Source organism: Lytechinus variegatus, chromosome 7 (assembly GCF_018143015.1).
Source record: "Lytechinus variegatus isolate NC3 chromosome 7, Lvar_3.0, whole genome shotgun sequence".
Lineage (NCBI taxonomy): Eukaryota > Metazoa > Echinodermata > Echinoidea > Temnopleuroida > Toxopneustidae > Lytechinus > Lytechinus variegatus.
Window position 1 is genome coordinate 33,884,831 of NC_054746.1, and position 23,909 is coordinate 33,908,739.

The 23,909-nt window shown below is 35.9% G+C and overlaps 1 protein-coding gene across 3 annotated transcripts in view; it reads right to left on the bottom strand.

The window, feature by feature from the left end:
* Positions 1-23,909, bottom strand: part of LOC121419081 — a 58,025-nt gene that overhangs the window by 27,483 nt on the left and 6,633 nt on the right. For 2 of the 3 annotated variants that reach the window (XM_041613378.1, XM_041613377.1), the window contains exon 2: positions 7,313-7,571. In XM_041613378.1, coding sequence (XP_041469312.1) covers positions 7,313-7,343 — 31 coding nt within the window. In that variant the 5' untranslated portion in view covers positions 7,344-7,571. Of the gene's footprint in view, positions 1-7,312; positions 7,572-21,166; positions 21,428-23,909 lie in introns of those variants that run through there. The other variant, XM_041613379.1, reaches the window with a different exon arrangement.

Sequence of the window (23,909 nt, forward strand, 5' to 3'; positions counted from 1 at the left end):
ATCGGACTTGAAATGACGAAGAAGAAGCATTTTTAAATTATGGACGGACGACAGATGACAGACAACGAACACCACATCACGGCATTTAGCTCATCTGGCCCAAAGGGCCAGATGAGCTAAAAACTAAAATACTATTTAGTACTACATAAGTACATTGACCATATATGACATTAGACTTACAAGTGCAAGATGATCAGTGACAAGTTTGATTACCCCTCTGTCCAAATTTCATAAACTCGATCTATATGGACCATAAACTTTAAAAGTTATGATGGCAAACTAACAAATACCCCCAAAATGGCCAAAGACATTGACCATAAATGACCTTCGACCTTGGTCATGCGACCTGACACTCGTGCACGATGTTCACTGATAGTTGGTTACTCACATGTCCAATTTTCATCAACTAGATCCACAAACATTCAGTTATGATGGCAATTCAATGAATACCTTTGATCTTAATATTGTGACCTGAAACTCAAACAGGTTTAGGTGTTAAGTAATACTTGATTTTGTCCAAGTTTCATGAACTACATGTACATGTAGGTGCATTATATTCTAAGTTATGATGACATTTTAACAACTTAACCCAAAGTTTAGATTCCTATGTTGATTCCCCAAACATGGTCTGAGTTGACCTTTGCGCGCAACATCTCAACATCAGCGCTAAAGGGTTAATACCAGCTCCACAAACAAAATGATACTGGAACCAAGATTTCATGCCATAATCTTGAAACTTGACCATGTTCAGTGAGTGGCATACACTTAACCTTCCACTAGTCATCATTTTAGCATCATGTACAACTCCATTCAATCTAAATTCATTTCCATTTTTGGTTTCAAATTACTGAGACGATTAAACTATTAAAAAACAATACATTTATGTTGAGTCATTGATTCTACATGTAACCACAATGATCACCAAATATCTTCCAAATATCTACTCCTTTAATTTGTAAGTAATGTTTTGATTATGGTAAATATATGCACAGGAAATCCAATACCAAGAAATATTCAGTCATTTCCAGTGATGCACATCCTGAAACAATATCGTTGCCAGAACAATAAAATATTGGTTCTCAAAGAGTGAAATATCCAGGAGTATGAAATGAAGATATTTGAACACCATGTTTCTAGAAACAAAAAGTATGGCCATAGTACAAAGAAAGTTATATGTACATGTAAATTTCTATGTACAATGTAGTTTTTTTTCTCTAAATTCACAGCTGGGATATGGACCTTGTTATTTTTTTATATAAATGTTTCCCACATCAACAGATTATTTATTTTCAAAGTTTGAAATCAAATACAAGTCATGTGAAAGATTCATATGACTGAGTAATGATAATTCACACTGTGGATAATGGTACATATTATTAAGACCACCACACACATTACGATTGACCTACGATCTGATTTGAAATAAAACAATTTTTTTTAAATTCGATTCAAAAATTCAAAATTTATTTCAATCAATCATTAAAATATATATGCTTCTTGAACTCGCCCCATAAACAGGTGGTTTTGTATTCCATTTTCATTTAGTTTAACATACCATATCTCAATTGAATGGAGAGATATATTGTCATGAAATTGGTATCATTTTAAAGCTAAATATATACTCTACCATGTCTAAAAAAAGCGCAGTAGCACGTACAGATTCGCAACACCACAATTGATAGAACAAGTGGAATGCCTCTGGCCGTCTCACCTGCATCACGCGGTTCAATATAGCAGCAGTGCTGACTTTGAATACTACTCTAACTCGCACAAGATGTTCAGTGATACATGGTTACTCTTATGTCCACTTTTTATGAACTAGACCAATAAACTTACAGAGATATGATGGTTATTCAACAAAAAACCCCAACATGGCCAAAGTTCATTGACCTTACATGACCTTTGACCTTGATCATGTGACATGAAACTCGAACAGGATGTTCAGTGATACTTGATTACTCTTACGTACAAGTTTCATGAATCAGATCCATAAACTTTCAAAGTTATGATGGTAATTCAACAGGTACACCCAATTCGGCCAAAGTTCATTGACCTTTGACCTTGGTCATGTGACCTGAAACGCGCACAGGATGTTCAGAGATACTTGATTACTCTAATGTCCAAGTTTAATGTACTAGACCAATAAACTTTCAAAGTTATGATGGTAATTCAACAGATACCCCCGATTCGGCCAAAGTTCATTGACCCTAAATGACCTTTGACCTTAATCATGAGATCTGAAACTTGCACAAAATGTTCAGTGATGCTTGATTACTATTATGTCCAAGTTTCATGAATCAGATCCATAAACTTTCAAAGTTATGATGGGAATTCAACAGATATCCCCAGTTCGGCCAAAGTTCATTGACCCTAAATGACCTTTGACCTTGGTCATGTGACGTGAAACTCATGCAGGATGTTCAGTGATACTTGATTAACCTTATGTCCAAGTTTCATGAACTAGGTCCATATATTTTCTAAGTTATGATGACATTTCAAAAACTTAACCTCAGGTTAAGATTTCGATGCTGATCCCTCCAACATGGTCTAAGTTCATTGACCCTAAATGACCTTTGACCTTGATCATGTGACATGAAACTCTAATAGAATGTTCAGTAATACTTGATTAACCTTATGGCCAAGTTTTATTAACTAGGTCCATATACTTTCTAAGTTATGACATATAGTCTCACTCTGCTTCGCAGGTGAGACAAAAAATGGTGAGGGTGGTTGAGGGGGAGGGGGGCAGCGGTACACACAAAATCTACGGGAAAGTCACATTTCATATTTCAAACATGAATAACTTTGGTATACAGGGGGCTAGAGACTTCATTTTGGTCTCATTCTAAAGCTTGAAGTTCACGAGTAGAATGATATTCTAACACTCTGAACAATTTATTCAATTGATTAATTTTTATTAGTAATAATTGATTTTTTTAAATTCTACATAAAAACACCAAAAAATCTTGCATACAAACAATTTATGACATGATTTTTCAGCTGAATTGGGACATATTACTATTATTATATTTGTGTTGACTATTTACAAGTATAAGCTGTATTCATAGGGGTCACATGTCACCCCACTGAAATCGTTTCCATAGCAACAAGATCACTTTACATGAAGCGATTTTGAAAACCACTTTCGTATGATCAAGTGGAAATACTAGCAAAGCGAACTTCCAAACTTGTTTCCTGAATCGGTTTCCAGTACACTAGTTTTAGAAAGCCTAATGAGAACGGCCTCTAAAATATATGAATCAGATCCATAAACTTTCAAAGTTATGATGGTAATTCAACAAATACCCCCCACATGGTCAAAGTTCATTGACCCTAAATGACCTTTGACCTTAGTCATGTGACTTGAAACTCAGGAAGGATGTTCAAGTAATACTTGATTACTCTTATGGCCAAGTTTCATGACCTAGGTCCATATACTTTTTAAGTAATGACAAAATTTTAAAAACTTAACCTTAGGTTAAGATTTTGATCTTGAATCCCCCAACATGGTATATTAGCTCATTGACCCTAAATGACCTTTGACCTTGGTCATGTGACCTGAAACTAGCAGGATGTTCAGTAATACTTGATTAACCTTATATCCAAGTTTCATGAACTACATGTAGGTCCATATACTTTCTAAGTTATGCTGTCATTTCAAAAACTTAACCTTCAGTTAAGTTGACGCCACCGCCATCGGAAAAGCTGCGCCTATAGACTCACTCTGCTTTACAGGCGAGACAAAAAAACTGATGATGAATAAAGTAAACTTATGTTATCACAAAATTAATGTTCACATCTGTGCAAACTTATTTTAGATCACATACTTAAGTATTTTAATTCAATCTTATCAAATAATTTGAAAATAGGGGCAGCAGCCTAGGGAGGTTTAATTCAAATTCATTAACATCTGGCCTCAAAGTGTCCCGTTTTTTTAACTCTCAAAATCTGGTCACCCTTATTAGCAGACTTGTAGTCCCGCTGAAAAAGGAAATCTTCAAGAGGTGTACATGTACATGAACATACCAGCATATATCTTCATATGAGCATAGGGATGCCAATACTTGGTCTCCATCTCATGTACCAAATCCTCTTTAAAGGCTTAAAATATCAATCTTTATAAAGATTGATATTTTAAGCCTTTGCACAATCAGTACTAAAGAGTGATGAAACTGTCCAATGAATGCATCTAAATCATTTCGTTCATTTATTTGCTTTCCATCCAACATTTCAAAAGACAGAAAAAATATATATTGAAAAAGGAATGTGATTTATATATTTTCAATGGATAATGGGTAGCCTACAGTTTATGTGAAAAAAAAAACACAGAGGCTTACTTGGGGATTTCCCATCTTCCTAATGATCAAAACCTACATGTACATGCACATTAAAAACACTAGAGAAAACATGAGAAGGAAAAAAGTTCCTGAAGAGAAAACAAAGTGAGAATTGTCAAGGAACGATGTAAAATGAAATGATTGAAAATATATAGAATAAAAAATGTACCTTCTACATACAAGTACATGTGTGATTTTTCCTTCGAATGATGGCAAAGTACATGTAGAACATGATTTTGGCTCATAATTTGTGGAATGCTATTCAACAATTTTGTATGCAATGCAATGGAATATCTTGAAAAGTTCAATTTACAGGTCATGTGTATTATTAAAGGAGAAATATATTGATTATGAATGTGGTCTTATTATATATCAATGGAAAGATAATGATGTGGGGATTATCAGTGGGCCATTCAAAAATAATGAAAATAATACATGGTGAAAATCGCCGATTAAATAACGCTAAAATGCCTCTCCGAAATATGCCTCGCATCGGTCTCTGAATTGACTCGAATTTGATGACGTCACTGTCTGTACGAGAGGCGTGATTGGCTCTCCCACGTGAAGCTCCACTTGCATGCAAGACCTGTTGCGTGGGTATGTTTTCTCCACACTGTCACTGAATACCTCAATCACGAAATGAAAGAAAACCCAGAATTTTATCTAGATTTGGATTTTCAAATTGATGATTTTGAAGATGAAGAGAATGATGATGAAGGGAATAACAAAGTGACGTAGTTGGAGGTAAATTGGGGGAATTACGCCAATGATGATGAGTCAGACAATTCAACTTGCAACACGATCATATGCCGATTCACTACCAACTCATGCAGCTGCTAGTACAAGTGCTAGCTACACCGCGCGGGCCAAATTGAATTCATGACAAGTGGAATGCCTCTGGCCGTCTCACCTGCATCACGCAGTTCAACATAGCAGCAGCGCTGACTTTGAAAACTACTATAATTCACACAAGATGTTCAGTGATACTTGGTTACTCTTATTTCCACGTTTTATGAACTAGACCAATACACTTACAGATATGGATGGTAATTCAACAAATACCCCAATGTGGCCAAAGTTCATTGACCTCACATGACCTTCGACCTTGATCATGTGACCTGAATCATGCACAGGATATTCAGTGATACTTGATTACTCTTATGTCCAAGTTTCAAAAGTCAGATCAATAAACTTGCAAAGTTATGATGGTAATTCAACAGATACCCCCATTATGGCCAAAGTTCATTGACCTTTGACCTTGGTCATGTGACCTAAAATGCGCACAGGATGTTCAGTGATACTAGATTACTGTTATGACCGAGTTTTATGAACTAGACCAACATACTTTCAAAGTTATGATGGTAATTCAACAAATACCCCCAATTCGGCCAAAGTTCATTGACCCTAAATGACCTTTGACCTTGATCATGTGACCTGAAACTTGCACAGGATGTTCAGTGATACTTGATTACTATTATGTCTAAGTTTCATGAATCAGATCCAAAAACTTTTAAAGTTTTGATTGTAATTCAACAAATAAACCCAAATTGGCCAAAGTTCATTGACCCTAAATGACCTTTGACCTTGGTCATGTGACGTGAAACTCATGCAGGATGTTTGGTGATACTTGATTAACCTTATGGCCACGTTTCATGAACTAGGTCCATATACTTTCTAAGTTATGATGTCATTTCAAAAACTTAACCTCAGGTTAAGATTTAATGTTGACGCCGCCGCCGCCGCCGTTGCCGTCGGAAAAGCGGCGCCTATGAGTCTCACTCTGCTATGCAGGTGATTCACTTCTTTGTAAGTACAGTTATATCATTATTTTCCTTCTTATTTTGAAAGAGGTAACACTGTCTGGATGTGGTTATTTATTTTCATGAATTCAATTTGGCCCGCGCGGTGTAGCTAGCACTTGTACTAGCAGCTGCATGAGTTGGTAGCGAATCGGCATATGATCGTGTTGCGAGTTGAATTGTCCGACTCATCATCATCGGCGTAATTCCCCCAATTTACCTCCAACTACGTCACTTTGTTGTTCACTTCATCATCATTCTCTTCATCTTCAAAATCATCAATTTGAAAATCCAATATAGATAAAATTCTGGGTTTTCTTTTGTTTCGGGAACGAGTGTTCAGTGACAATGTGGAGAAAACGTACCCTCGCAACAGGTTTTGCACGCAAGTGGAGCTTCACGTGGGAGAGCAAATCACGCCTCTCGTAGAGAGAGTGACGTCATAAAAAATCCTCGATTTCGCGGACGTAATTCTGCGTGTTTGAAGCATTCAGAGAGAGAACATTAAACTATCAATTAACTGAGTGTCATCAGTCTCCATGATAAATGATGTTTGTACACCATCATGTTCTCCTTATTTTCTCCTTTAATTTGATATATGATTCTCCATTTTTACGATTTTCAATATATTTCTACTTTAATCAGATACATCTGGGACCAGACTTTATCACCAATTGAAAGTAGTGACCAGGGTTCGAACATCAAACCTATGCATCGTACTATATCTACATGTACATGTAAATGTAATTTGTAATTGCACAAATGAATTGCAGTTTTGAGTTCATAAATTAGTGAAAATGGAAAGCAGAACTTTTGAAGTGAAGTCTTAATTGCTAAAGTTTTTCTGTTGTGCTTTAAAAAATTCAATGTACTTTCTTTATAACATTTTAGAACCCTTTATTCTCCTCCCTTATCTCCCCTCCTCCTATGTTATCTTTTTCTTCTTTATGAACCAATAATTTTGTTTCATTGTTGGCAATACTATCCAGAAATTACATGATCTTAACAATGATCTATCACTTCAAAGTTTACAGAAACTGAATGAGTAAGAAGAATTCACATCAGTTAATTTACAAATATTTGCAGAAAATAGGAATGCTCAACTACATGTACATGTATCTCTGTATGTAAAAATGTGCAAGATAGCAAGAAGTTCAATGTAGCAGGAATACTTACACGAATTTGATAAGTCCGGTGAGACTTCCATGGCTACAGGTTTTTCATCATGTCCCCAACTGCAACAAAGGTTTGAATCCTGTCTTCAGTTTTATTCTCTGTTATTTGCCGAGATCCCTTTTGCAAGAATGGCTTAATAGAAGATGTCTGCTGATTGCTCAATCAAAGCAGCATTCTCTTCAGGTACGTTGCCATAACATCACATTGATTATGTCTCATCGTTCATCATCTCTCTGGGTTTGAGTTTGCCTTGGAATCTCTAAATAGGGAAGATGAGATGAGAACAGACATTTGTAGAGATTCAAATCATGCAGGGGAAACCATACACAAAATACAATTTACACATCATCTAGGAGGGGTACCATTTTCCAACATAAATTTAGGATTATAATCTTATGAGCCCTGCTAAATTCAAGCAAATGGAGAAATCCTGCTCGTTACTATTATTTACTTACATGTCCACTTGGTTGATTAAAGGAAATAGATCTAGATAAAGAAATCTAAATATAGTGCGTAACAGCCAAATTAACTCTGATGAGAAAAAAAAATGGTAGAGAGAATTCAAGACCATACTACATGATTCTGAACAAAGGAAACTTCACCAAACCATACATCTTACATGTACACTGTATAATGTATTTTGAAAATCTGCAAAGGTTAGAGATAATTGAGAGTTTGCTTGGATAGAAAACTCATTCATTGCATTGCTATGGTAACAAAATAAACAGATAATAATTTTTGCAAATATTGCATCTTTGATAAAATGTGCAGCAATTGAGTGATAAAGATGTAATTATAAAGATCACCCTCATTGTCAGCTTTACCAAAATCACACCAAAATCACAGAATCTCAGTAAGCCATAGCAGTTCCCACTGCGTCATGGCTATTTTTTTTGACGCGACAAGAACTACATGGATGTAGCTTTGGTGTAAAGGGGAATCAGTTGGCGCTGCGTTATTGTGCTCAGTTGGCACAATAACGTGGCGCTGAAGTAGCACGCACATGAAAATTTCACATCTTTCAAGAATATCAAACAAAGCTGGCGCCACGTCCTAGGGTTTCTTCTCAACTTCAAGAACGTAGCGAAGTTCTAATAGCTTAGGTCCCTTTGAATCTTTTTTTCTTCTTGATTATGATTCAATTATAACAAATTGAAGTCCATTACAAAATGTTTTTAAATCATCAGTGGTCATCCGAACTGTGTGTGATGCTGCGATAATTCATCTATTGTTTTACAATGTTTCACTTTGAAATTTTATTCATTTCTTAGAAGAATTTTTAAATATGTTTCTTAAAAAACAAATCAGTAAGATTTTTTTGTAAAAGTATTGGATTTTTTTTGTTTATAGTTTGAGCTGTCTTCCTCTCTTTCTTTCTATCCTTCTTTTTTCATCCTTCTATCATTGCTCCTTGCCCTTTTTTGTCCACCTTTCTTTATTTCAAATCTTTGCTAGCTTTCTTTCCTGATACTTTTCTGTGTTTATTTTTATTACTTTCCTTCTTTTTCTTTATTCCCCTTTTTTCTTTCTTTCCTTAAAATTTTCTTTGCTCCCTTCCTCTACTTTTTTTCATTTTTTCTCTCATTCCTTCATTCTTCTTTTTTTCTTCCATGCTTTTTTTCTTTCATTCTTTTCCCTTATTCTATCTTTACTTCACTGTTATTTCCTTCTGTTCTGTTTTCTTCTTTCCTTCATTTTCTTTAGTACTTTCTATAGAAGTGGTAAAACATTATTTTGAAGGATGGGGGGCAAGCATTTTCCAACTATTTAGAAATTTAATTGCCTGACTGGGCAAGTGCTTCAAAAACAATATGTAAAACCCTGCCCAAAGGACGGGGCAACGTACAGACTACAACAAAACTTGAAGCAGTATATCCCTTGACTAATCTTGACAGATATTTGACAAACTTACATCGGTAAAGTGTACATGGATAATCTTATTTAACTTACATTTGTACATACATGTAGATTGTACAGTATATCATGAGATGAACATTGACCAAATTCTCTTGATAGCTCTATGCAAATGTCAACCTTCCCCATCATCCAGATTAAATATTCAATAACACCACAATTGAAGACAAACACCAAATTGAAAGACAATTTGATTATGGTATACGTTAACTCCCTGTATAAATATCTACTAATGATGGGCTGCACCTTTGTAATCTTACTTGTACTTTCACATCTTATATAGCAGTATGGGACATTCATTGTAGAAATCATATGATTTACTATCTGCCCAACCTCATAAGATCCATTTACCATTAATTTCATGACAGACACCTAAAACAGATCTGCAAAAAAAGATAAAGTGAAAAAATCCTATTCTTCATTTTTTTTATACCATTTGCAAGCCTAAAATTCTATTTTTTTCTTTTAAATTTTGAAAGAAAAACATACCACAAATCATTATCCTTTCCAGTTTAAATAATCCCATTTCAAGGGGAAAATCATATAGTTTCATTTTCCCCTTAAAAAATCCCACTTAACAGGATAAAATCCTTTCTTTTCCTGAATTTCCTGACTTGCCGACAACTTACATAGAGAGCAAATAGCAGCACAACCAATTGCAAGACTTTAAGTATATAAGCTTCCCTGACACCTGTTTAAAACCATCTTAATGATCTGGTCCACGAAATGGAATCTTATTTCTGATTTCAATCATTTCTATGAACACTTGTATACTTGACTTGTGCATTATATATCACATTAGGGTTGCAAACTTTCCGAGGTGGAAACTTTCTATTGGAATAAACAGGAATTTATGGGGAATTTTCAAGAAATGTTGGGAATTTTCAAAAAGTAGCAATTTTCTGATACAGGAATTGAAAGGATTACCCTGGCAGATGAAGCTTGATTGTGCTTTGTCAGCAAGTTTCAAGCCAAATATTATGCAAAGACAGTCAGACAAGGCAGAATTTCAATGAATTTCATCTAAAAGTTGATTTACTGTATTAGTAGCTGAATGGTACGTGTAATGGCTGTACAGGTACACTGCAAATGCTTTACACAAGGGATATACAGTACATTGTTCATGGAATTATACTATTTTGATATTCTGATCTTTTTGCAGTTGATGCTAATCATGATCAATAATAATTATAACATTGTTGTTATAGCGCTATCATTATTAGTATTACTTTATTATCATCATTTTATATTTCAGTTATTTCTGCAGTAGAAGAGAGAACTGTTTGGGGTGTCTATTTGATCAGTATAAATACAGATTGCTAGTTCAAGCTTAAAGTTTATTTTACTTCAATTAACCCTCTTAGAAATTAATATTTTGTTCATAATTTTCAAAAATAATGAACCAAATTAAATGAAACTGATATGAGATTGTCATTTAATATCTAAAAGATATAAAGTTTCTCAATCTCAATCAAGGTCAAAGGTCATTTGAGGTCAACAATTTTAGTGCATGTTTTTTTTCTCCCTTTGTGAAAAATTATTGATCTTGTTTTCAAAGTCAGTCATATTATTTCTTGCCCCCCCCCCCCTTTGGGGGGGGGGTGGAGTGGGCATCTCAGAATCTAGAATAACATGGAATTGGTGTCATAGGACCTTTAAATTTAGTATTGCTGATTGACAAAAATGAATGAATATGATGACAATCTAACACTGATTCAACGGAGGGTACCTACTGAACATCCTCCAGCATTCTGAGCCATATTACAGTCTTGAAAGAATGCAGCTCTGGTACATTTTAAGCTTAGTCTTTACTCTTTGTTGCAACTTCCATACATTGCTAAGCATACTGAATGCAGTTTTGGCTTTGTTGAGTTGGTTTTTAATGTCTTTCCCTGCCCCTCCATCATAGATAACATTGCTACCAAGGTATGCAAACTCTTCAGTGAATGGTATATCTTCTCCATATACCTGCAGTGAATTTGAAACATTGAGTCATTACTTCTGTCTTCCCTTGGTTTAATTTTAGTCCAATTTGCTGAGAGTATTTCTCAAGATGCGATGTCTTCTCTTGCATGTGCTGGTGTGTGTGTGCCAAAAGAGCAAGATCATCAGCATATTCCAGGTCTTCCAGCGATGTGAAGAGGGTCCAGCAAAGACCTCTTCTCTGGTCCTGAGTTACTTGCCTCATTACCCATTCAATCGCAAGATTAAGAGAAGTGCCACAAAACACATCCTTGCCTTACCCCTGTCTTTACAAGGAAGTTATAATTACCATTTTCTACTCTACAGGTAAAGTTATCATAGAAGCTCTTGACAACAAGTACAAGATCCTTTGCAATGCCGTATGATCGCAGTATTTTCCACAGGCTATCTCTGTGAATACTATCACAGGCATATTTCTTCTGCCATTTGTTGCTCTGCTCAACAATGTTCCAAAATGCAAATATATGATCAATGCACCCTCTGCCTTTTCTGAACCCCACCTGCTCTTTCCTTAGGAGATGATCAACCGGATCAGTTACTCTTTTGATGATTATTTTAGTCATAATCTTGCTTGTTATTGATACAAGTGTTATACCTCTCTAGTCACTGCATTTCCTTAATGACCCTTTCTTTGGAACCTTCACTATAATACCTCAACTCCAGTCACTGGGTATTTTCTTGTTGGCCCATAATTTTGAGAATAGAGGCTGGAAAATATCTGCTGCTAAATCTGGATCTGACTTAAAGAGCTCAGCATTTAGGTTGTCGTGTCCAGAAGCCTTTCCATTCTTTAAGGTTGTAATTGCCACAATAATTTCTGCTTTGGATGGAGTTTCTGTGCTAATGTCCAAATCAACTTCTGTATGTAGATCAAAGAAAATCCACACAATCTGGGAAAATGCAGTTCATTTTTTTTCTCTTTCAATCATGTCATCTCTAAAATGATGGTACAATTTATACATTCACTACAATCAACATACAGTGCATCTCCAAAACAAAACTATACACTTTTGAAATGGCCGCCAAATAAAAATCATGTCACTTTGGGGGAAAACCACTTCGATTCCCTCATACTTATTTCAACAATAACAAGTTCAAGGTCAGGGTGTTCTAATTCTGACACTCGCTGTGGCAGCAAATATGGTCGAGCTCCCACAAGAACTCCTCCACCACGGTTGAGGGATCGATCTCTGCAAAAGATACAAAATTCTTCATTTAAGCCAAGTTCATTTGTGCTGAAGTCCTTGTCGGGCCATGTTTCACTTATACAGATGATATCAAATACGTGATCATGAAAGAATGCTTGCATGGATGCAGTTTTATTACGAATGCTTCTACCATTGAATGAATACATAGATGCATTGTGGTTCTTCAAGGGTGTAGTGGAGACAAGATGTGGACAGTGATTCTCACCCCGATCATCTGATGGTACTCTATGATTACATTCCCCATCTCTGACTGTATTGCCCTGTGGTACACTGTTGCTATCTGAGATGTCAACTTCAGCTATGGATTGATGCAAACTGGATGAAACTGAATTAGATGGTGAGTTATCATGGTAAGTCCTTCTTGACATGGGTCGTTTACTTTGTCTGGTTTTCTTTTTCTGAGATATACCGAGATTGGATAGTGTCCTCCATAATATAGGGTTAAGTCGTTGTAGATGAATTGTGTTTAATGCCAACAAGGATGCCTTGTCGTACACATAAGTTGCGCCCTCTGGTGATGGTTGAGTTCGGGGCTCACCCAAAACATTTCTGTGGTCTTCATTATTGCTGCTATTTGGGCCTGGATTTGAACTTACATCTCCAGCAATCAATAATAGCAGTTGAAATATTGCGTTGGAGTTGGGGTAAAAACATAATCTTTTCCCGTAGTATTTATGAGATTTCCATTCAATTTTGGGGGAAAAGATGCCAACATTGTGGGATTCTGCATATTCACTTCCAGTCCCTAGACTACATAGAATCAGCAGACATGTATAGCAGTTGCATAAATTAGGATTTAAAAGTAATTTTCTACTGAAAATTTCAAAATTCTGTGTAAAAGTTTGGTGAACCTCATAAAATTCTACAAGATGGAAGAAGAAAAAAAGTAAAAATCGGTCTACAATTAAAGAAGAAAAAGCATTTTATGTGAAGTTTTAAAAAATAGAATATATTAATTTCGCATAAATTAGCATAAAAATTGTTCTAGTCAAAATTTCAAAATTATGTGTAGAAGATTGGTAAACCCATTGAAGCACTACCAGATGGAAGAAAAAAATCAAAATCGGTCAACAAATAAAGAAGAAGAAGCATTTTATGTGAATTTTAAAAATAATATGCATAAATTAATTTCGCATGAATTAGCATAAAAACTGTTCTAGTCAAAATTCCGTGTAGAAGATTGGTGAACCTCATGAAGCTCTACTAGATGGAAGAAAAAAAATCAAAATCGGTCAACAAATAAAGAAGAATAAGCATTTTATGTGAATTTAAAAAAATATGCATAAATTAATTAAGAATAAATTAGCATAAAAATTGCTCTGGTCAAAATTTCAAAATTCTGTGTAAAAGTTTGGTGAACCTCATGAAGCTCTACCAAGATGGAAGCAAAAAATTCAAAATTGGCCAACAAATAAAGCATTTTTTGTGAATTTTGAAAAATGCGCATAAATTAGCATATTTAATGAATTTCAAAATTCTGTGTAGAATTTTTGAATCCCCCACCTAGTGCTATCATATAAAGCAAACAGAATTGAAATCGGACTTGAAATTGCGAAGTAGTAGCATTTTGAAATTGTGGACGGACTATAAATGACGGACGCCACGCCACAAGCTCATCTTGCCCTTTGGGCCGGATGAGCTAAAAATTGACCCAACTATTGGTGAATTGGCAGTTTTTTAATATCATCCAGGAGAAAGAGAGAGGGGGTGAATGGGGGTCAGTATATGACTACAATGTAATAGTAATTTGTAAAAGAACACAAAGATTGCCCTTTTAACCAAATTTTATCTTGCCCCCTTGCATGCAACAGGTACCATCATATTACTGTGACTCTCCCAAACACACTGCTAAGATCCACATGATAAACTTATATGTGCACTAAAATAACAATTCCTGTTCACTCATGAATTAAATTTCAATTCATTACCTCATGACATTTGCGATCTCAACTGATCAGTATTTCAGCATTTACACTCTTAACTGTACAAGTTCCAAAGGACTCACTTCTGAAAAAACTGGAACCAAACCAAGCAAAGCCTAATAATAATGATAATTAACATCATTTATACAGTGCGTATCAAAAAAAAGTTTACACTTCGAAAAAATCCTGCAAAATTATGTATGTGTAATATCCTGAAGATTTTTCCACATTTTAACATTGGTACAGATCCATTTAAGCAAATGACGATGTAACTATCGAAAAATATTTCCGCTTGAGTGAGCACCACTTACTTTTGAAAAGTTAGTGAAAAATGATTTGCGCAGAACTTTGAAATAGCTATGTGAATAAAAGTAAACCTTTATCATGAAGAACACGTAGAATTTAGCAAGTAAAATTGATTTGAAGATATCTTTGAGCTCTTTTAACTTGTTTCCTTGCCCAATACACTTCGAAGAGTGCATTGCGCCCCGCCCCACTCCCCCACACACCAAGGCCATCAAGACGATATTTGATTTACACTGAGCTGTGATTTACATAAAATGAATTAGGCTTGATTTTCATTTTGTTAATCATTGTCAAGCTTATGAAAAGTGTGGAGAAACAAGTATTAAATGAACAATTAAATGTCAACCCACTTTAAATAACAAAAAGTTAGTGAAAAAGTGCTGGAGATGTCTGATGTAAACTTTGGTTTAGATTCAGTTATGTCCTCAGATCCAGCTGGCACAAAAAGGGTAAAAGTTGTGCTTACTAAGTGTTGAAATGTCAATTTGGGTGGCAAATTTGTTTAAAAATTCTTGGATGTATCTGTTTTATCTTAATTAACTAAAAGGGCTAGGGAAATGTAGGAAAAATGTGTCGCAGGGTAAGTTTGATTTCGCCCTTTCCCCTTGACACTGCGTGAAAAAGAGCATTTCTGCGCAAACAGATTTCTGCGAGCTTCACAAAAATGGACAGTGCTCACTCAAGTGTAACATTCTGTCAAAACTTTTACTTTCATTGGATAGATGAGACCCAAACCCAAGATTATATGTGAAAAAATTACCCACATGTTGTATATTTTTTAATTCCCAGAGCTTTTTCAAAGTGTAAACTTTTTTTTGATACGCACTGTATAGCACTTATCATAAAGAATGTCTCTAAGCGCTTAGCCTAGTCTCTCAGGAGGGGAGAAGGGGGGGTGGCTAAATGTTCTGTTGACCTTTATCCCATCAACCATCTTCACCAACTTCACCCCTATTCTCCCGACTCCTATGAACACATTGCTGGGATCCACATGAAAAAGTCAATATGCTGCACTAAAAATTGCAATTCAACTTCACTCATGCATTAAATTTCAATTCATGAAATTTGCTCAAACAACCAAAATTTATCATGATTGATCATTAATTTATCACAACACCATCAACTTTGCAAATTCCAAGGGACTCGCCCATCCAAAACTTAAAGAAATTGGAAGTCTAATACCTGCCCAGCCCAATTTTCATACATGTACCCTTTAAGTGGGTAGTGCCCACTCAGGCGTAAATAATTGTCCAACTTTTTTGGTTTCATTTGAAAGTTGACTTGATTGCGCTTCCCTTTTATATATATATATATATATATATATATATATATAGGTCTTTTTCCCAAAGAGAGACATATTTCTTGTTTGGCAGCCATTTCAAAAGTGTATATTTTTTTGAGACACTCTGTAGATCAATTTGCTTCATATAATAAAAATTTACAAGGTTGGGGCGTCATGGTCTAGAAGTTTACGACTCTCGTCTTTCATTCAGAGGGACATGGGTTCGAATCCCAGGAACAGCGTGTTTTCCATTTATTGTAAGAAATTTAACCACATTGTGCTGCACACAACCCAGGTAAGGTGAATGTACCCAGCAGGATTAATTCCTTGAAATGCACTGAGCACTGGAAGGCTGCTTGAGCTAAAGCAGGGGTAATTGTAACCATAATAACAATGCGCCTCGGAATAGATTATTTCGAGATAGATGGCGCAATATGAATGCCTATTTTTACCATTATTATAGGACAAAACTTCCACATAAAAGTCATGGAATTCTGTTTTCAAATTTCTGGGGGAACCCTGAATTATATGAAGATGAAACACTTTACATATGTCACACATGAGCCAATTATTACAAAAGAGTGATATTTAAATTTTACAATAAGGTGACATGAAAAAAAAGTTTTGTAGAATTTGGGATGTCACAAATCTGGATGGAAATTATGAGCACCAATTATAATAGCAGAGTATGATAATTAAGTATGAGAGAACTTTGCGAGACACAACCAAACGGAAAGCTGTCATAGCCATGAGGTAAATGCAATTCCATGACCTTTCCATGACTTTTCACAAAGTTTCCAAATTCCCTGACTTTCCAGGACCACAAATTTTTCCAGGATTTTCCATGACCATGGAAACCCCGAATGTCAGACCAGTAAATCTTGCTATTTCTGACAATCTACTGGCCCGACAGCGACTATTACTGGTCAAGACCGTTGGACTGACGCTAGTGTCGAGCCCTGGCTATGGGGACACTCAATGGGGTGACATGTTTTGCGCGAAATTTGAAACCACAGCATAGGCACTCCACATACAGTGTGTGGAGTAGCGCACTCGAAATGTGCGAAGATCGCTTCCCAAAGAACGGTTGTGTCCTAACTTACGCTAAAACCAGTTTAACGAGTCAAAGCGATCTTCAAAACTAATGTACATCGCGAGGTAGATTTCTGAACTGGTTTGATAGATCGCTTCCAAGACTGCTTCGACTGTTCTCATTTCACATTTACATGTAACTAATTTCTGCTACACTAGTTTCCAGTAAACTAGTTTGAGGACGGGAGTGAGAACATTGTTTTAGACACCATTCTCACTAAGCATATTCATGATATGCGTCTTGTCGCTTGGCGAAAAACAAAGAAAACAAGATGGCAATGTAAACATCGCAGCAATTTTTCCCCATCTTTTCATAAATTTGTCAAATATTTTCCTCATTTTTCAATGAATTATTGTTTGAAAAGTAAATAAAAAAGATCTAATGTTACATCTAAGTTATAGTTAGTATTGTAGAAATGTCGGAAATGAAGAGCTTATCCCATTTAAAGAGAAATTCCAGTAGTTGCAATAAACACTGATTTCATGAGAAAGTCTCTAAAACAAGGCTTAATTGTCAGTATATCATCGAGGATCTAGATCTGGTACAGTTACATTAACTGAACTTTGTGAAATCTTGAAATCTACGCTGAAAACTGTTCACACCGAAGATCCCCAACACAGATAAGCGCACGTGGGACAATGTATAATTATTGCTTAGGGCGTCGGGCCCGACGCTCTACCCGAATCCTGTGCTTATTTGCTGATTTCTCAGCAATTACACAATTTCTTCCAGAATCCTTTGGCACATGCGTTTTATTTATACAGACACTTTGGTGGTCATTTCATTGGATTCTGTACGAACTCATTTTGATATCGTTACCAAAGCTAGCATTTACCTTTAACGTTACATGTACATGATCATCATGACATTATATTAGGTCTAACAATAGATCTTTTTTTTAAGTAAGGAAAGTAGAAATCTCAGGGGCAAAAAAAAATCAGTTTTTATCGCGGTACACGCACATGAATGGGATGCAATTCCTGACTCCGTGGAGAGTAGACACACATAGTAAATGATTTTTACTCTCTAGGAGCCTCCTATCTTGAGTGAAGTGCGTGCAGGCTCCACTCCACTTCACTACCGCTACACTACACTTCACCTACTTGAACTTCGGGACCATGAACTCGATCTGATATTCCGAGTGACAAAGGTGGGATCAAAAAGTTATTTATTGTAAAAATTTAAGAAAAAAATATAAAGAGAAAGAAAAATAGCTTAATTTCTTACTCCACTGATTCTTGGAATATTTCCCCAAACTCTTACAATATTTCTGGTATTTTCTGAGCCATCCAATATAATATAAATATTTTGAACTGCGACCGATCGCATGCAATGTTTTGAAATCGGTTGTGAATACACTCATTCTATGAACAAGGTTATGATATAACCTTGTTCTCTGTTTCTCCTCCCTGTGTGGTGAAATAAGGTTGGCAATGTTTGGCTTATTTTCTCTTTTTCTTTGGGACAAATGCTTGATTTTTTTGACACTGTCAGGTTCCATTGCAGCTATTCATATTATCGTGTGTGTGTGTGTGTGTATTTGAGTTTTGTCAGACGTGTACCAATCAGATATGATTATTTACGTCTGGGACCGACCTTTAACGTCACCATCCGAAAGACGTGACCAGGGCTCGAACCTCGAACCTCTGCATCAATTTGTAACTTCCCCACAGCTTGGATTACAGGCGCACGCCACAACGCCCAGTCTTGCCATATTACTTTCCATATTACTATCTTGCCATATTACTTTCCATATTATTATCTTGCCATATTACTTTCCACCAATAGAGGGCGTACACAAAATATGCCAAAAATTCAAGTTTTCAAGCGCTCTGGTGAATTAAAAAATTATCCCCAAGTTACTAATGAAAAAAAAATTGCAACTGTATGGAAATTAGTATTGTTGGTCACAAAAGTGATATTTTAATGATATTTTAAATTGTGTGCTGTGTACAGTATAGTAGTGGATCGTATTACCGAACACTTTTCAGGAATGTGATCATATCAAACACATTATTCCAAATTGATTTCACTGAACTTTCACCATAAATACACAAATACCTACAAAATATAAATATGTAGAAATTTTGCAGAAATTGTTTTTCATTTTTACGACATCAGCTTCCAATCGGACCTCTCTTCGCAAGTGAAATATTTTGGTCACTTAAAAAAAGGTATTGTATAAGCGAACAAGTGTTTTCTATGGTAAAAGTTGGGAAAAGAACAAAGTTATTGATGAGCTATTTTGACCATATTTTGTTTTGAGGATATAAAGACTTCGAAATTGTGTTTTGGTCATTTTCCATCATTTTTCTATTCAAGTTCCCTTTGGAAGGATGTTGAAAGGTTTGAGCGTATTTGATCATTTTCTGACGCATATGATGCACACGTTCGGTAATACAAGGCCGGTTGGTAATACAATCACTCACTATATTGGCATACCATAGCCTAAGATAGTCCTACCTGTAGATATTCCCTACAGGCAGGATGGTAATGAACCCTTGGGTTCAATAAAGATTATGAATCAATCATGACTACTATATTGTATACAATGTAGGACTGGCATGGGCCAGGATGTGTCATCCTGATGATTAATTCTTGGTTTATGGTCATATTTGCCCATCAACTTACATTCCCTATACCATACCACATTATTGTGACACTCGAGCTTATACCACTCTCCTCTTTGGACGAGGAGGCACTTGAAGGTGTTATGTGGTCTTGGCATTGACATCAACTCAAACATTCTTTTTGTGGCCTGATTTCATTCAAAACTTGAACTCTTTCTCCCTATCTGTATATGACAGTTTACGGGTTTACAATTCAGCATCCACAACTGATGGAAACATTTTTCCTTGTAAGAAAGGTATTCTCAATTGTCACTCGCATCATCTGGCATGGTCTGGTAGCCAATGATGTCATGCATGATTCCTCTTTCTTGAAATACTGGATTAGGATATTATCGTCCTTTAATATTTTAGACATTGTCCAAATAGGACTTGGCAGCTTCAATGTCTTTTTTTGTACACTGTATCAAACCACAGTTACTTGGCTGCACACTTCAGACGGACTATTAGCAAATCCTTGAGAAACTTAAATAGGGATCAAGTTCAACTCATGAAGCATTGGTTTTCTCCTGAACACTGCTTGTATGTGGACCTTCCAAAGGCACTGTGCCAAGTTCAGAGGTATGATCTTCTGCAACAATCTTGCAAGCTGCTTTTTATTGCTAACTATCATATTTGATAATAAACCAAACCACAGGTAATACATGGAAAGCCACAAGGTGAAAGACGCATAGTCAGTACCTGATTCTTGCAAGAAAGCCACAGTACAGTCTGTTGGTATTACCTACAACTACAAGTCATTAACCTTTCCTTTGCTGAGCCCTTGGAAGTTACATTGAAAGTCAATTCAGCATCCCCACACATAAAATACTCCCCCTATACCTCCATATGGCATAGCTTTTTTCCCCACAAGGTCCAGCTCAGTTCTAACCAGGGTACCCCCTCCCGAAGAAAAATTGATGTACTTGAAAACATGGCAACTAACCAAAGTTCCTCAAATGCAAATTTGGTCTTGGTTGGGACTCGTTGGGACCTACATATACATAAGTTACTCTATCAATTTGTTGTGTGTAATGCAAATCTACTCTGAACCCACATCAGCCGATCACGGTAGTTTGCTGTGCAGACCCTACATGTAGTTCATCACTAGTAGTATGAACGGTGGCCGAACAAAGAATGATTTTGAACCAGGCATGTAGCTACTTCAAGCAATATCCAAAATGCTCTTTTAAATCTCTTTATATTCTCACCTGAGATGTTCTTGCAAAAAAATTGTTTATTTCATGTCCTCGAATACAACCTTTGTGGCAAAAAAGGTTCATTTTAATTAATCAGAAGAGAAAGATTTTTTTTCTGATTTTGAAAGAATGTTTGGTGTTCACAGAGATCTTGTCATACACTTTTCTACCATTAGAATATTCTAGCAATTTCTGCCAATTTCAAAATAAGATCCCAGACCTTGCTAGCTTCAAACCTTTCTTAATTAGTAAGACAAAGAAATAACATTTCTAAAAAGATAGGTGAACATTCTACTCATTTCCGTAAATGGAGACAGAGAATGTTCAAGTCATACATGTACCTGACTAACTTGAACCATCACCAAATCTTCATGCACTGTAGGGGAGACCGGGATTAGTTGGAACATTTTTGACAAAAGTGGCTGTAAAATCCAAATAGATTTTATTCATGAAACAATCAATATATCAATTTGAAGCATATATCTAAGGACTTCAAATGTACCCCATAAAATTTTAAACTCTATTATGGTTACCGAAAAAATCCACCTTGAACAACATCATCGCAAACGTTCCAACTTACCCCATATATGGGGTAAGTTGGAACATGGTATGGGGTAAGTTGGAACACTGCATTGTCAATTAAGAATTATACTAAAACTACTTAAAACTGTAATATTACATGTACATGGTTTTAGCCTATTTGCTTTATTTTATTCAAGTTCAAAATATTAAAGTGTAGATTTGTTGAACTTAATGTTTTCTATTATACAGCCACTCATGCAAGCAGACTGTGTAGGAGAATTCCGCATAAGACTAAAATTGATTGTTTATATTTTTTTCATTAATTATGCAAATAAGCATATGAAATTTGCCCTAAATTTGTTTTGTATGTTTTTTGCCTTTAATTCTATTTATTAATCTACTAGAATGCTAATTTTTGGTAAGAGTATCAATTTTCACATTTATAACAAATATCCACCCAAAATTGCAAAAAATATAATTCAAGTATTTTTTTTTTTTTTAACCTTAAGTTTGTTTTTTCCGATGAACTTTGTCAGGACTCTTTTGTGATCATAAATAGCATAAAATAAATCTATTTGAACCAACAAAAGTAAAAAATCAAACATTTATAACTTTTGGTTGAAAAATACAATTTGCATTGACCTTGTACATGTACATGGAATCGCGTTTTTGAGCAATTTTGGGTCCGAACATGCACGTACAAAATGTTGCGTAATTTTGATACCGCGCACACAGGCATCGCAAATTTGGTCTCAAATGATGCGGGAGACTTGAAAGTAAAAAGTCGGTGAGCAGTGTAGTAAAAAAAATTTGCGCGACAGCGTAGTGACAAAATTGCTCAAGGGGGGCTCAAATTGACCCCCCCTCCTCGGTTTGATAAGGGTAAATATTGCATTAGGGGTCTAGAATAGGCCTTAAATGCACACTCAGACCTAACTGATAAACAAAACAAGCATGGTATGCAGTACATATTGAGAAGAGTGTGAAATACTTTATATGTTTTTTCTCATATCCAATATTTTTATTCATAATTGTGTTTGAGGTAAGTTGGAACATGTTCCAACTAGCCCCTTTAACTTTGTTCCAACTAACCCCGGAGGCCCATTTTACATTTCTAAGCTTACAGCACAAAAAAGGGACTTCACCATGGCATATTAATAGTGTTGTCAGTCGGTCCGGGATCGGGATGAATTCCTGGCAGTCTGAGGCTCCGAGACGGTTCCGAGACGATTCCGGGATCAATCAGCTTAGACCGTATCCCGGCAGGAAAATAAAATCAATAATGGCCAAATTCATGTTGTAATATTTCCCTAACTAGTAATTGTACTTACGAAATACGAGAGAACAATTTAGTTTCAACTGGCTGTGTGCACATGCACCTCGAAATATTACGCAATTACATAGCTATCTGTACTCGTCGATCGCATGAGCATGCATGCAATCTAGCTTTGCACACGGCTCCGAGAGATCTACGCAGACAACAACCGTCTACTGTATAGTCTCATGTGCAGACCTCTTTCGCCTCACTTCGTTTTACCGAGTCATTCATTTACCCCATACTTTCGAGTTGAATCTGCTACGATATGTATGGACTAGTGAATTTATCATGAAATAATTTACTAACAATTGACGATGATGATCTATGAGTATTTGCAAATTTAGTCATTTAAAAAAGTCGACATTAATTTTGTGATGATTGTATTTGTTGGGGTATTTTTTGCGAAAAGGTTTGCAAATAACAACTAGACGAATGCGCACCATGTTTCAGCTGGTTAGAGCCGGGAGAGAGAGAGAGAAGGGGGGGATTACGGGAAGTGCTTGGTCGTTCACGACTGGGGACCATCTGTCATCGACAGCCGTCAATGGTTGATAGTGTTGACTTGATGTTTACAATTGCAAACCAGTCGGTCAAATCGTTTCTCCTAGATATATTTCGACTTAAATTATAAAATTGTACCAAAACGCTGTTAGAATTGGCGATGTTTAAAGTGGCGTTGTTTAAACTTTGAAACAACATTGTTTTGAAAGTCATATCATACCCTATATGTTGTAAAAATATGTTGTTAAATGCATCAAACAAATTTCCAATGATATTAACAGTTTTAAATGATATCGTTGGAAATTGCAAATAATATTTAACAAGTGGAATGCCTCTGGCCGTCTCACCTGCATCACGCGGTTCAATATAGCAGCAGTGCTGACTTTGAATACTACTCTAACTCGCACAAGATGTTCAGTGAAACATGGTTACTCTTATGTCCACTTTTTATGAACTAGACCAATAAACTTACAGAGATATGATGGTTATTCAACAAAAAAACCCAACATGGCCAAAGTTCATTGACCTTACATGACCTTTGACCTTGATCATGTGATCTGAAACTCGAACAGGATGTTCAGTGATACTTGATTACTCTTATGTACAAGTTTCATGAATCAGATCCATAAACTTTCAAAGTTATGATGGTAATTCAACAGATACACCCATTCGGCCAAAGTTCATTGACCTTTGACCTTGGTATGTGACCTGAAACGCGCACAGGATGTTCAGTGATACTTGAT